Raw genomic sequence first — 12,063 nt, 5'->3', positions numbered from 1 at the left:
CTTCCTGAAGCCCTGCTTTCCAATGCCTGTCCTGAGCACTCTTCTGGCCCTGACCTGGAGATTCTGGCTCACGCCCTCTGTCCGCTGGATGACGTCCTTTTCCTAAGAGCGCTGGGAGGGAGGTGGAAAGGGGGAGAAGGAAGCATGGGCTCTGCAGGGATGAGGGACCTCCTCTTCTCAGCAGACTTTGTGCACTGGCTGCCCTGGGGCCCTTCTGCTTCTGTGCTTCGGTGGCTGAACACGGTAGCAGGAGTGGGCCCGCTGCTCAAAGACCCCGTGCCGGTTCCACGGCCTCAGCCTGGTCGGTGAGCGCGGGCTCCCAGCCCTCTGTGAGTGCGGGGATCGTTCCTCTGCCTGTCCTGCCTTCTGCCCTCCCGTCCGGCATCCAGACTTCCACCCAAGCCTGTGCTCTGAGAGGCTGGGGGCTGCTCGATTGATCAGTCTCCACCAGCACGGCCAGTGCCCCGGCGTCCACCCCTCGATCCTTTTGGATCCCCAGACCTGTCCCCGTCACTCTGGGCAGCAGCCCCCCCCCGCCCCCCAAGAACGCCAGGACTCTCCTGCCCCCCCACTGCCCACACCGTGGCTGGGCTGACAAGCTCCTCTTCTCCAGCTCCGGCCGGGCCACCGCCTCTGGCTTTTCCTCCTCTTCCTCCCCTTGTCTTCCTCTTCTTGGTTTTTTCTTCCCGGTCTCCTCCCTTCTCTTGTCCCCTCCGATGCTCACTTCCCCTTCTCTAGTCTCTCTCCCACGGCCCTCTTCCGCTCAGCAGCCCCCCGCTGCGACCTTCCAGAAGCCTCTGTGACTCCCTGCCTCAGTTTTCTGGAGACAGAGAGAGGAGGGTACTCTCTGCCTTGGGCCTCCGGTGCATTTGGCAGGGCTTGGGGGGCAGAGGTGTGGGGGAGCCTGTTGTCCAGACTTCAGAGTAAAGAAGCCAGAAGAACAAAGAGCTGAAAATAGCACCTTTATGTAAGAGCCCTCCCCTTGTAATGAGAGGGGGGTAGCCCGGAAAATGGGCTGAGGGGGGAGGGGAGAAAGAAGGGCGGGGGGGCGGGGGGCAGAGAGCCTCCTTCTGCTGGGGTGGTGCCGGGGCCACCCAAGGCCTTTTGGGTCTCCGTTTCCAGAACCATGAGTCCATCTGGCAGAGGCCAGCTCGGGTGATGGCCCCTTATGATTTCATTCCATTTTCGCCCCACAGTACCCCCAAACCAGACCCTGGGATATCTAGAACCCTGATTGGGCCAACTCAGACCAAAAAAGAAAGATAAAAGAGTTCTCTCTGAAAGGGACAGGATTTCCTGAACCACCACAAATTTTAGGAGGAAGGGGATGAGGGAGCCACTGCCGCAGGTCCTGAGGGCATCCTGGCTCTTGTGGGAAGTCATCTGGATGACAGACTCAGACCTTGAATAGGGTTCAGCTTTCTGCTCTGTCCTTGCTGTGTGGCCTTGGGCAAGTGGCCTTCCATCTCTGAGCCTCAGTCACCTCAGCTGTAGAACTGATGAAAAAGGGTCCCACCTGGCAGGATTAATTGAACTGCCAGATCTAAACCCTCAGCTAGTCTCTGGCCTCTGTGGGTGCAGGAGGAGCCCCCCCCTCCCGCCCCCGCCAGCAGCTGGGGCTGAGAGGGGGATGGGAAGGAGGACAAGACGCTCCGGCTCCTACGTGAGCTCTGACCTTGATCCTCTTCTCGAAGCCTGTCCCGGAAGCGTTGCTGCTGACGCATCCCCCGAGTTCTTAGCCTGCTGTCTGCAGCTATTTCAGACGCACAAGGAACATGGCTCGGGGACTCGGAGCTCCTGAGCGTCTGGATTCGGCAGATGGAGTCTGGCAGGGCTGGGCTCCAAGCCGTCTGCCATTTGCTCCACTTCAGGCCTTTCTCCCAGGCTGGACGTCTGTCCCTACTCCACACTCACCCTCCCACCCATCCATCCCTGCCTTCCGTTTGGCTCCAGGATGCCATTAATAGCAGGGAGTGACTGAGGTCAGCGGCCAGCCATGGCTGTGTTCTCTCTTGTTTCAGAGAGGGTCCTCCTCCTGGAGGCCCTTGGTTCCTATAGCATCCAATTCTGGGGTCCTGGTAAGGTTGCATGGGCTCTGGGGTCACCCCAATGTGGGTTAGAAACCTAATCTGCTGTAGAATAGTCCTGTTGCCTTGGATAAGTCACTGCTGTCTCTGAGCTTAAGTGTAAAAGTTGTGAGCCAGGACAATCAGAGTGCCTACCTTAGAGGATCATAAGGATAATCAGTGAGACCATGTAAATAAAATGCCCAGCAGGGGTCTAGCATGCAGCAAGGCCCTCCACAGTTTGGAGTCCTCCCATGCCCTTTGTAAGAGGAAGTCACACCCTCCTGTGGTGCTGGGCAAAGATGTGCTTGTGTTATGAGACTCTGGGTCTTTCCTTGCCCCCTCCCTTTGGCCCTATCACAACACCAGCTTCCATCAGTGATTCCAGACAAGAGTTTGTGGACAGCTCCTGTGTGCATGGCCCTCTGGTAGGTGTTGGGAACACGGTGACCTGCTCATCTTTTATCCCCATGAACTTTCCTCATAAGTCAAGGCTGCCTGTTAAATGCTTGGTTGATCAACTAAATGCATGTTCAAAGCTCCTGATACCAGAACAGGACAGAATCCCATATCTTTGGTCCAACTGTGGACTGTCATCTAAGCCCCCAGGGTGTCTGCAGGCTGAGTTTTGGGGGCAGGTGGCAGTAGCTAGCTACATTTCAGGTAACGGAGGCCCCTCTGCCCTGTCAGAGACCTGGGCAGTGTCTCTGACCTCCTTGGGGCCTCCTGCTGAGGCCAGGGCAGTGACTGCCCTGTCTTGGGAAGTCATTGCGTGTAACCTGCCTTGCCATTCACCTTCACCCTAGACAGCTTGTTGTTGCCCAGGCGATTGACTCCTGGGAGCACTGGACACACGACAGTCTGGGGGGAGGGGGTGTATCGGAGGACCACTGTTTCTTTCCATCGACGTGTTCACCTAGGCCAGGGCATGTTGGACAGCCATTCAGTTCCCGGGGCAGATTTATAAGATCCCAGGTTCCCGGTGTGACAGTTGCCTCCCTTCACATACTGTGCCGGGCTCTGTTTGAGTATTTTTCGGGTGTTAATGCATCAGCTCCTTGAGGGAGGGACTGCTATTTCCCCATTTTACAGATGAGGAAACTGAGGCACAGAGCAGTCCAGTGGGTTGAGTGGCAGAGTTGGGAGTGATCTCAGAGAAACCAGAACTGGCGCCTCTGATCAAGGTGGGAAGGAGCCGCCTTCCTCTCCCCAAGGGTCCCCCCGTCCTCGTATCACCAAGGCCGTCAGGAACATCTTCCTGTGGAGCGGTGTGTGAGAGATCAGGGTGGGGAGCGCAGGAGATGTCAGGATGTTTGCACAAGCCTCAGCTTTGCTGGTAAAAAGCAGTTGACCTGGCCTGACACTGCCCCAGAGGCGTCACAAGACCAGATGAGGCGCCCTGGTGAGAAAGGCTCATGGCTGGGAGGACAGAGCATCTTGTTGGCTGGTGGGTTCCCATGGTGCCTGCCCAGAATACTCAAGGCTTCAGGAGGCTTATTTGAGACGGGGATTGGTACGGAGTGACCTGGCAGCCTCTGCTCTGGGGGTATGGAGTCAGGGGGCTCCTCCCATCCCCCCACACCTTCACTCTCATCATGCCTTCACCTTCATTCAAACCATCATCACTGCTCTCAGTGACGTGTAGCAGCCTGGCTCAATTCTCTGTCTACTCAGGCCTCCTCCCCATGACAGCAAGAGTTATTGATTAATTCATTCACCCATCGATTCATTCATGGATTAATTAATTTGCTCAGTAAATATTTACCAAGCAGTCACTGTCCTGAATACTGCAGATACAGTAGGGCCCAGGTGGTCACAAGTCCTGCCTTTGAGGAGTTATCCTAGTAGGAAGAGTCACAATGAGCAAATTAGTAGTACCCCACCAGGTGGTGATAAATCTTACACAGAAAAATGAAGCAGGGTCAAGGGTTACACAGAGGTGTCGGGGGTGGAGGGGGTGCTGTTTGTAACAGGTCTGGTCAAAGAAAGCCTCACCAAAGTCTAAAATGAGGAAATGAGCCAGGAGTGCTATACGCAGGCAGAGCAGTGAGTGCAAAGGCCCTGAGGCAGGAACCGTCCCATCCTGCAGCAAGAGCAGCAAGAAAGGGCCCAGAATTCATTGTGCCCAGTGAATGCAGAGTTTGGAATTTCCTCCACTTAAGATGGAAAGAGCCTGGAGGGTTATGAGCTGGCGTGAGACATCATCTGACTTCAAGATTACATCCTGGCTGCTGGGTAGGAACAGTGATCTGTGCAAAGGAGAAAAATAAAGCAGGGCAGGGGTGAAGGTTGTGGTTTTAGGTGGGGTTGTCAGAGTAGATCTTTTTGAGGAGGTGATATTTGAGTAAGGTCTTGAAGGAGGTGAACAGACAGGGCTCACTTTGTGGATAGTTCTGGGGAAGAATGTTCCAGACAGAAGGAAGAGCCAGTATAAAAGCCCTGACATGCCGGCACAGCTCCAGTGTGACTCGAAGGGAAGTGAGCAAAGGGGATCCTCTTAGAAGGCAGACCTGACTACATCTCCATGGCAACCCACTGTCCCCAGGCTTAGGTCTAAGCAGCTCTTGACTGCTGTAGAACTGCTGAAGATTCTCAAGCATCCTCTATCCTCCCAGCTTTATGCACACCCCTCCCTCTGAAACACCCATCATTCTTTCCTTTGCCCAGCTTTAACCCGTGCTCCCTCCTCCAGGAAGACTTCCTGGATGACTCTTCCTTAGCTGCATTATATAACTGTGCTTCCTCACCCCGTGCAGCCTCCTCCTGGCTTATTTGTGTCGACCCCACTGTCTCTAGGGCTTCCCAGGTGGGGCAACGGTAAAGAATCTGCCTGCCAATGCGGGAGATACAAGAGACTCGAGTTTGATCCCTGAATTGGGAAGATCCCCTGGAGTAGGACACAGCAACCCACTCCAGTCTTCTTGCCTGGAAAATTCCACGGGCAGAGGAGCCTGGCGAGTTACAGTCCCGGGGGTCACAAAGAGTTGTACACGACTGAGCCGCTGAGTGTGCACACTGTCTCTGAGCTACTGAAGGCAGGGGAGGTGTGTTACTTCCTCTGAGTCCCCAGGCCCTCAGTCAGGAGCACTGAGACTGCTCAGTATTAATCCCTGAACTTGAGACTTGAGCTGGGTGGTGGTCAGGGAAGCCTGTTGCCATCCTGGGCCCTGTGGGGTGGATAGAAGTGACTGCAGAGCCCTCAGGAGCCCCCTCAGGAGTTTAAAGAAGAGCTCTGCTCAACCTCCTGGTGTGGGGTATCTAGCCATGGCCTCACGGCAGCTCAGTATCACTTGAGGAAGCTTTAGGCATCTGGTAAGTTAGGAAAAGAAGGAAGAAATGAGCATCTTTGCAAAACAAGCGCCACTGAAACCATAACCCTTTCCCCGTCCCCTAGGATATATCATTAAAACTCTTAAAATTAAAAAAGAGAGAGAGGGACTTCCCTGGTGGTCCAGTGGTTAAGAATCTGCCTTCTGGTGTAGGCGACACAGGTTCAATCCCTGTTCAGGAAACTAAAATGTCACATGCCTGCCAGGGAGCAACTAGAAAGAAGTCTGGGCACAACAATGAAAGATCCCGCAAGCGACAGCTAAGACCCCGTGCAGCCAGAATGAACGGTAACTAATTAAAAAAAGAGAGCTAGAGATCTTCCCCATCCGCCCCTCATTTGCCATTTTCACACCTCCCTGGGGGTTCTGTCAGGAATCATGGAGACAGAACCCTCGGGTTGAGGAGCCGAGCCTGTTGAGCATGGGCCGAGCTTCAGGGGTTGCTGGTCAAGGCCAGAGCCCACCGCGCAACCTTTCCACGTAGTTCCGGGGAGGCCTGGAAAGTCTCCAAGAAATTGAACTCCTTGAAATTGATTTCAAAATGCATGGCAGGAAAATCAACATTCGTTTTACCATGTAAGTTCCCACGGAGTGGGGCACATGAGGAAACATGGAAGCCCCACAAAGCTGTCTTAGGGCCGGCAGAGTTCTGTGTCCTAGAGAGCAAAGTGGTCTTCCCCTCTCAATGTGTGTTTGCTCACGAGGCTTCCTTCTCTGCTCTAGAACACTCTGGACCTGGAGGAGACCGGGGAGGCCGTCCAGGGCAATGTGAACACCCTCTCAGACGTTTCTCTGGTGAGACACCTCTCTGGAAAGACCCTTTGATTGTGTTTTGCCCCTTCTGGGTCTGCCTGAGGCCCCTGGGGGCTGGCTCCCTGGTGAGACCACCAGGAGGGGACTGAGGCCCTCAGCGAAGAGCTCTCAGCTAGATCCAGGGCTTTGAGGCAGGGCGGTCAGGCTGCTTGACTGTTTGCTGAGTTGGTGTTCCTTTTGATACGTTATCTGAACGTTATCATAGCAAGGACTGAAGCATGAAGTGTGTGACGAGAGCTCCTCCAGGAGGCCCGATGACTGCGCTGGGAGAGGGGGAGAAACGTGACCTCACGCCCATGCGCACTCAGCAGCAGTCCGGGCAGTCTCGCTTTGTGATCCGACCCACGTGGCTTTCAAATGGCCTGGGCTCTGAAGCCAGACTGCCCGGGTCCAAATCCCACCCTGTGCCGCTGACTGTGTGACTTTGGGCAAGTTTCTCAACTTCTCTGTGCCTCGGTTTTCCCATCTGTAAAATGGGGTGTAATAATAGTGTACCACCCCATAAGCCTGTGACAAGGGGCAAATCAGTTAATCTAAGTAAAGCGTTGGGGACAGTGCCTGCCTGGCCATCAGAGCCATGCCAATGTTGCATGCTGGCATAGGGAGGGGGCACAGTGACGACACAATCTGCTGCTCACCAAGCACCTGCTGGATCTCAGGCCCCTTGCTAGTGCAACACACGCGCTACTCCTCACCTCCCCACGGCTCTGCTGAGTAGGTCGTTTCCTCCATGGCCCCGAGGTGCACTCAGAGAAGTGCTGTGCCCTGCCCGGGACCACCCAGCACCCTGGCCTACCTCTGTCCACCTTCTACCCATCCTCTCCCATCAGTCCTGTCACACCTCCTGTCACACCCCCAGGCTCCAGGAGCCTGTCACACCTCCAGGCTCCAGGAGCCATGATAATCCCCTAAAGAGAAAAGCCAAAGAAAACAGAAAAGCTTTTCTGTTTTCATCTCTGCATCCCACCTCTAATTAAGTCCCGTTCCCCGTGACAAGCCCTGGCTGACGCCAAGAAGTTCAGTTCCCGAAGGTAACGATGCCATCCCCAGAGACACCCGCCGGGATCCTGATGCTTATCAGCTGCTCAGATGCTAGGAGAAGTTTTCCACTCGGGTGTTGCATTATTCAGAGCAGCGTGGCCAGGAGCTGATAGAGCAAGGACGGAATTCCAGCCGGGGCCCGGTGCACCAGGGCTCACGGGTCTCGCCTCTAACGGCCGCAATGGGCTCTGACTCCTTCTACTCCTGTTGGGTCTTCTGGCAGGATGATGTCAAGTTCACCTCCAAGGGGCTGCCTAGCTACAAGCCACCGCCTCCCCCGCCCCCTCTCACCCAAGGCCACGACCACCTCCTCATCCAGCCGAGGAAGCCGGGCAGAGAGGACCTCCAGCCGCCTTCCTCCGCATCTTCCCACTCGGGCATCGTCTTCTCGGCTCCGCGGAACTGCAGTCCGCCAGCAGGCACTGCTCCTGTGCCGGAGGCCCCCGCAGCACAGGACTCACCCTCCTCCCCCCTCTATGCCTCCATCTCCCCGGCCAACCCGGGCTCCAAGAGGCCGCTGGACACCCACCTGGCCCTGGTCAACCAGCACCCCATCGGCCCCTTCCCGCGGGTCCAGTCACCCCCGCACCTGAAAAGCTCCCCCGCAGAGGCCACGCTGGCCGGCGGTGGCCTTCCCCCACCCTGCCCCTCCGGCCGCCCGGACCAGGCGGGCACGAACCAGCATTTTGTCCTGGTGGAGGTGCACCGCCCGGACAGCGAGCCGGACGTGAATGAAGTGAGGGCGCTGCCCCAGACACGCAGTGAGTACCGCAGGCCCCGCTGGGCTGGGCTCCGGGGGGCTGCTGCATCCCCTTAGGGGTGCCCCACTGGGGGATTGATCTGCCCATTGACACAGCTCAGGTGGGACCAGGTACTCACCCAGTGGGAGGCCTTTGAACCCAGTCCTTCCCCACTGAGGGTCAGGGGAGCTGGGGAACGGGCTCCCGAGCCCGCCCCGAGGGGCTTTGGAGGCAGAGGCTGGGATGTGAGTCCCAGCTGTCGCTGGCTGGCTGACTGTGGACGGGCTGCTGGGCCGTCCCCTGGGGGCCGGAGGTAACAGCAGCAGTTCTGCCAGCTGGCTGTGAGGGTGGGATTTCTCCTCTAGGACCCCCAGAGCTGGTCACCCTGCACCCACCTACCAGTCTCCCCAAGAAGACTGAGCCTGTTCAGGGCAGGGGTGGCTTTTGTGATCTCTGTCCCCCAGAGCTGATGCCTAGGGACAAGTGGACATTGAAATTGCCACCTCTGGACCCCTGGAGGTCTCCTGACTTGGGGCTGCAGGGTCAGAGCGCAGGGTCCACCTTCCAGACACCTGGGAGGCCAGCCCGGGGCTGTAGCCCTGAGGTTTTCAGAGGCTGTCCAACCAGGGAGGTGGCGGGAAGGCAGAGCTGGTTACCACCCTGTAAGCTGAGCCCACCGCGAGGCCTGCGTCCCCTCCCTCCTGGTCGTGAGGTGGGTTCGTTTTGTGGGATTCTGCTGCCATCTCGTGGCTAAGGTGACACGTCGGACCGCCGTGGCCAAGGAGGGTGGGTGGGAAGTTTACTGGCGCCTGTGGTCTGCAAGTAGGGGATGGGCTGGGATGCAGAAGGCGGGGTCCCCGCATTCAGTAGCTCCCTGAGGAAAGGCTGCTAAGGCAGGATGTGGTGAGGGAAACCCGAGCTGTCAGAGAGACGGCTCTGGGCCGGACGCACATGATAATAAAGCTGACGGGTGTCTAGCACTCTCCGTGAGCCAAGAACACTGCTCTTGGGAACTTCCCTGTGTCAGTAACTCACCCAGTTCTCTCAACAGCTCTGTGATGCCGGCACTGTTATCACCCCCATTTTACAGACGAAAGAGGCTGAGACACAGTACTTGTGGAGCCAGGCAGGCTAGCATAAGCCTGTTCACCCCATACGTCGTGTTTGTTAGTATTTATGATAGTCCATGGGATAGGCATCGTTGCCCCTGGGTTGGAGCCAGAACATGGGGGTTCAGAGAGGCTGTGTAGCTCACCCAGGATTGCACAGCTGGTCAGAGGGGATTCAGACCCCACCTGCCAGACTCCAGAGTGTCTCAAACTCAGGGGCCAAGCTGTTACATACCTAGTGGAGTGGCTTGGGTTTGACTGTTGCACCAGAGGGCATGTGCTCACCCCTTAGTTCAGGCCAGGTGGAGTCAGCAAGGGCACAGACCAGACATGGCAGACCTTCCTTTTTTTTTTTTTCTTCAGACCTTCCTTTCTTTTCCCAAGAAGCTTAGAATTCCATTTTTATGTGAAATCTAATTTGAATGTGTTGGTCCATCATTAAATATTGACAACACTAAGAGTTAAAACAAACAAACAAACCCATATCTGTGGGCTGGATTTGCCTCTTGACCTGTTTTTTAAATACCATCTTGCCAGAGGCTGTCAAGGCAGACATCCTAGAAGTGGCAGTCTTGGGGCCAGACCCAGTTGGAAGGGCAGGTCTAAGCAGGTGGCGGGTGGCAGGGAGTCTCTGCCCAGGGACTCCCCCACCCAGCCTTCTAGCCTGCCCCTCAGCTCCTGCAGGAAGCCCTTACTGACCCCAGCTCTACACACCCCCTCTTCTCCTGTTCCCACCCCCAGCCGCCTCCACGCTCTCCCAGCTCTCAGACAGCGGGCAGACGCTGAGCGAGGACAGCGGCGTGGACGCCGGCGAGGCAGAGGCCAGCGCCCCAGGCCGAGGCAGACAGACTGCGTCCACCAAGAGCAGGAGTAGCAAGGAGACGCCTCGGAATGAGAGGACCCCCGAGGGGGCCACCAAACCTGTAAGTGAGATGGGGGGTGTGCAGAAGGCAGGCGGGGGGAAGTCTGGCTGGGGGTGAACAACAGGAAGTCCTGACCAGGGTTCAGCTTGACAAGTGACCACAGGGAGGTACTGAGCTCCCCCGTCACTGGGCGGATGCGGGTGTCCGGAGAGACCTCCGTGTTCAGAGTCTGAAGGCCGTCCCTTTGCCACTGAGACAGACATGCCAGGTGCTGAAGGTTGTTCTCATGGGTCATTGAGCTCCCTTCCAGCGTATAAGGCATTCAGGCCGGATTCAAGTCCTGATGCCACCTCCAGCAGCCTTGGGACAGCTGCTTAACCTCCCCAGCCTCAGAATTAGACAAGCTGGGAGCACCAAGTGCTCAGCGCTAACACACGGCAGGCTCCCCGCAAAGGGCTGGAGTCTGCACCCTGCTGACCCAAGGGCCTGTCGTGGCCAGGCCAGCCCCCGGGCCAGGCCCACCCACCAAGAAGGCCTGCCACTAATTTCTTTCCTCATACCCGCAGCCCGGGCTCTTGGAGCCCACGTCCACCCTCATCCGCGTGAAGAAAAGTGCGGCCACCCTGGGCATCGCCATCGAGGGTGGTGCCAACACCCGCCAGCCCCTGCCTAGGATCGTCACGATTCAGGTACACCCCCAGGGATCTGCTTGATCATCGCTCCCTACCCCTGAGGGTCCCTCTCTCAGCATCTCCAGGGGTCTGCCATGCCCACAGGCAGCCCCAGGCTCATAGCACCTTGGCTCTCCCCGAGCCTCGGTTTTCCTCATCAGGGCCGTGGACACACAGATCGTGGCTCCCCGGGTGGCAGTGGTGGGCAGTCAAGGCCGGCCCTGGGGTGTCCCCGGTGCCCATGCCCTGCGTCTCACTCCTGCAGCGAGGCGGCTCAGCCCACAACTGCGGGCAGCTCAAGGTGGGGCACGTGATCCTGGAAGTGAACGGGCTGACGCTTCGGGGCAAGGAGCACCGGGAGGCCGCGCGCATCATCGCGGAGGCCTTCAAGACCAAGGAGCGAGACTACATCGACTTTCTGGTCACCGAGTTCAACGTGCTGCTCTAGGGGCCGAGGCCCGAGGGCCTCCCACCGCTGCCCAGCCCCCGGCCCTGGTCCCTCCTCCCTGCTGGCACTATTGAGCTCCTTTCGGGGGCTGGAGCTGCATGGCCAGGGAAACAGGAAGACATCCCCCCCCTCCACTCTGCACTGGCCCATTGGACCAGAACCGGGAGAAGAGAGCTGGGCGAGGCAAACAGAAGGTCAAGTCAGGGTCTGAGGCAATGCCTGGTATACAGTAGGCGCTCAATACAAGCGTGAAACCTCAGGATAGGGGAGAACGAAAGGGGAAGGGCGGAGCACCTGTGTCTTCACCTGAAGCCTCCCAGGGCCTGTAACTCTTGAGCTGAGTGCTCCCTGGCCAGCTAGGACTTGGCCTATCCCCAGATGCCGGAGTCTTTGTCTAGAATGAAGTCACAGAATCCGTGGACACGGCCCCCAACCTGGGGGGCATCTTGCGGGACCTTCAGTGCCACAAATAAGCATCGAGCACCCCCATTCACACCCATGTTCCTCCTAGCTCCTCACCCCCCATGATATTTATTATTTATTTCCATCCCACACCGCTGGGGATCGCAAGACCCCAGCTTCCCACAGCACCCCCCAGCCTATCCCAGAGGCCTTGCAGGTGACCAGAGACGTCAACGTATTTATATACAGAGCTTATGACTTTAATTTTTCAATAAAGAGATCTGAACAGGATTAGGATCCAGCGTGCTATGTGGCCTGTCTGTATGGCTGGGCTTGATGTGGAGAGAGGGGTGGGTAGGACAGACGGAGGCACCCAGGACATCACATCTTCCCTGGCCTCCCATGGCTCCACTTGGGTCACACAAAGGGTGTTGCAGGGGCACTGGAGTGACACCCACGTCTTGGAACACCTTCCCTGAAGGTTATAGATAACATCTGTAGATCAAAATGCACAGGTATATATAGGTTTTAATAAAGCTGTACCCCTGAAACTTAGAGTATTTAAAATACACAGGTATGTT

General features: G+C 57.0%; 1 protein-coding gene across 2 annotated transcripts in view; it reads left to right on the top strand.

Moving 5' to 3' along the window:
* The window catches only part of WHRN (whirlin), an 89,008-nt gene extending 77,233 nt beyond the window's left edge, over positions 1-11,775 (top strand). The window contains exons 8-12 of one of the 2 annotated variants that reach the window (XM_043453052.1): positions 6,119-6,190; positions 7,473-8,010; positions 9,840-10,021; positions 10,528-10,650; positions 10,898-11,775. In XM_043453052.1, the coding sequence (XP_043308987.1) occupies positions 6,119-6,190; positions 7,473-8,010; positions 9,840-10,021; positions 10,528-10,650; positions 10,898-11,080 (1,098 nt within the window). In that variant the 3' untranslated portion in view covers positions 11,081-11,775. The remainder of the gene's footprint in view (positions 1-6,118; positions 6,191-7,472; positions 8,011-9,839; positions 10,022-10,527; positions 10,651-10,897) is intronic. The other variant, XM_043453049.1, reaches the window with a different exon arrangement.
* Positions 11,776-12,063: the final 288 nt, after the last annotated feature.

The sequence above is a fragment of the Cervus canadensis genome, chromosome 30 (assembly GCF_019320065.1).
Source record: "Cervus canadensis isolate Bull #8, Minnesota chromosome 30, ASM1932006v1, whole genome shotgun sequence".
NCBI lineage: Eukaryota > Metazoa > Chordata > Mammalia > Artiodactyla > Cervidae > Cervus > Cervus canadensis.
The sequence above is the reverse complement of the archived record's forward strand: the minus strand, read 5'-3'. Positions and strand labels throughout refer to the sequence as shown.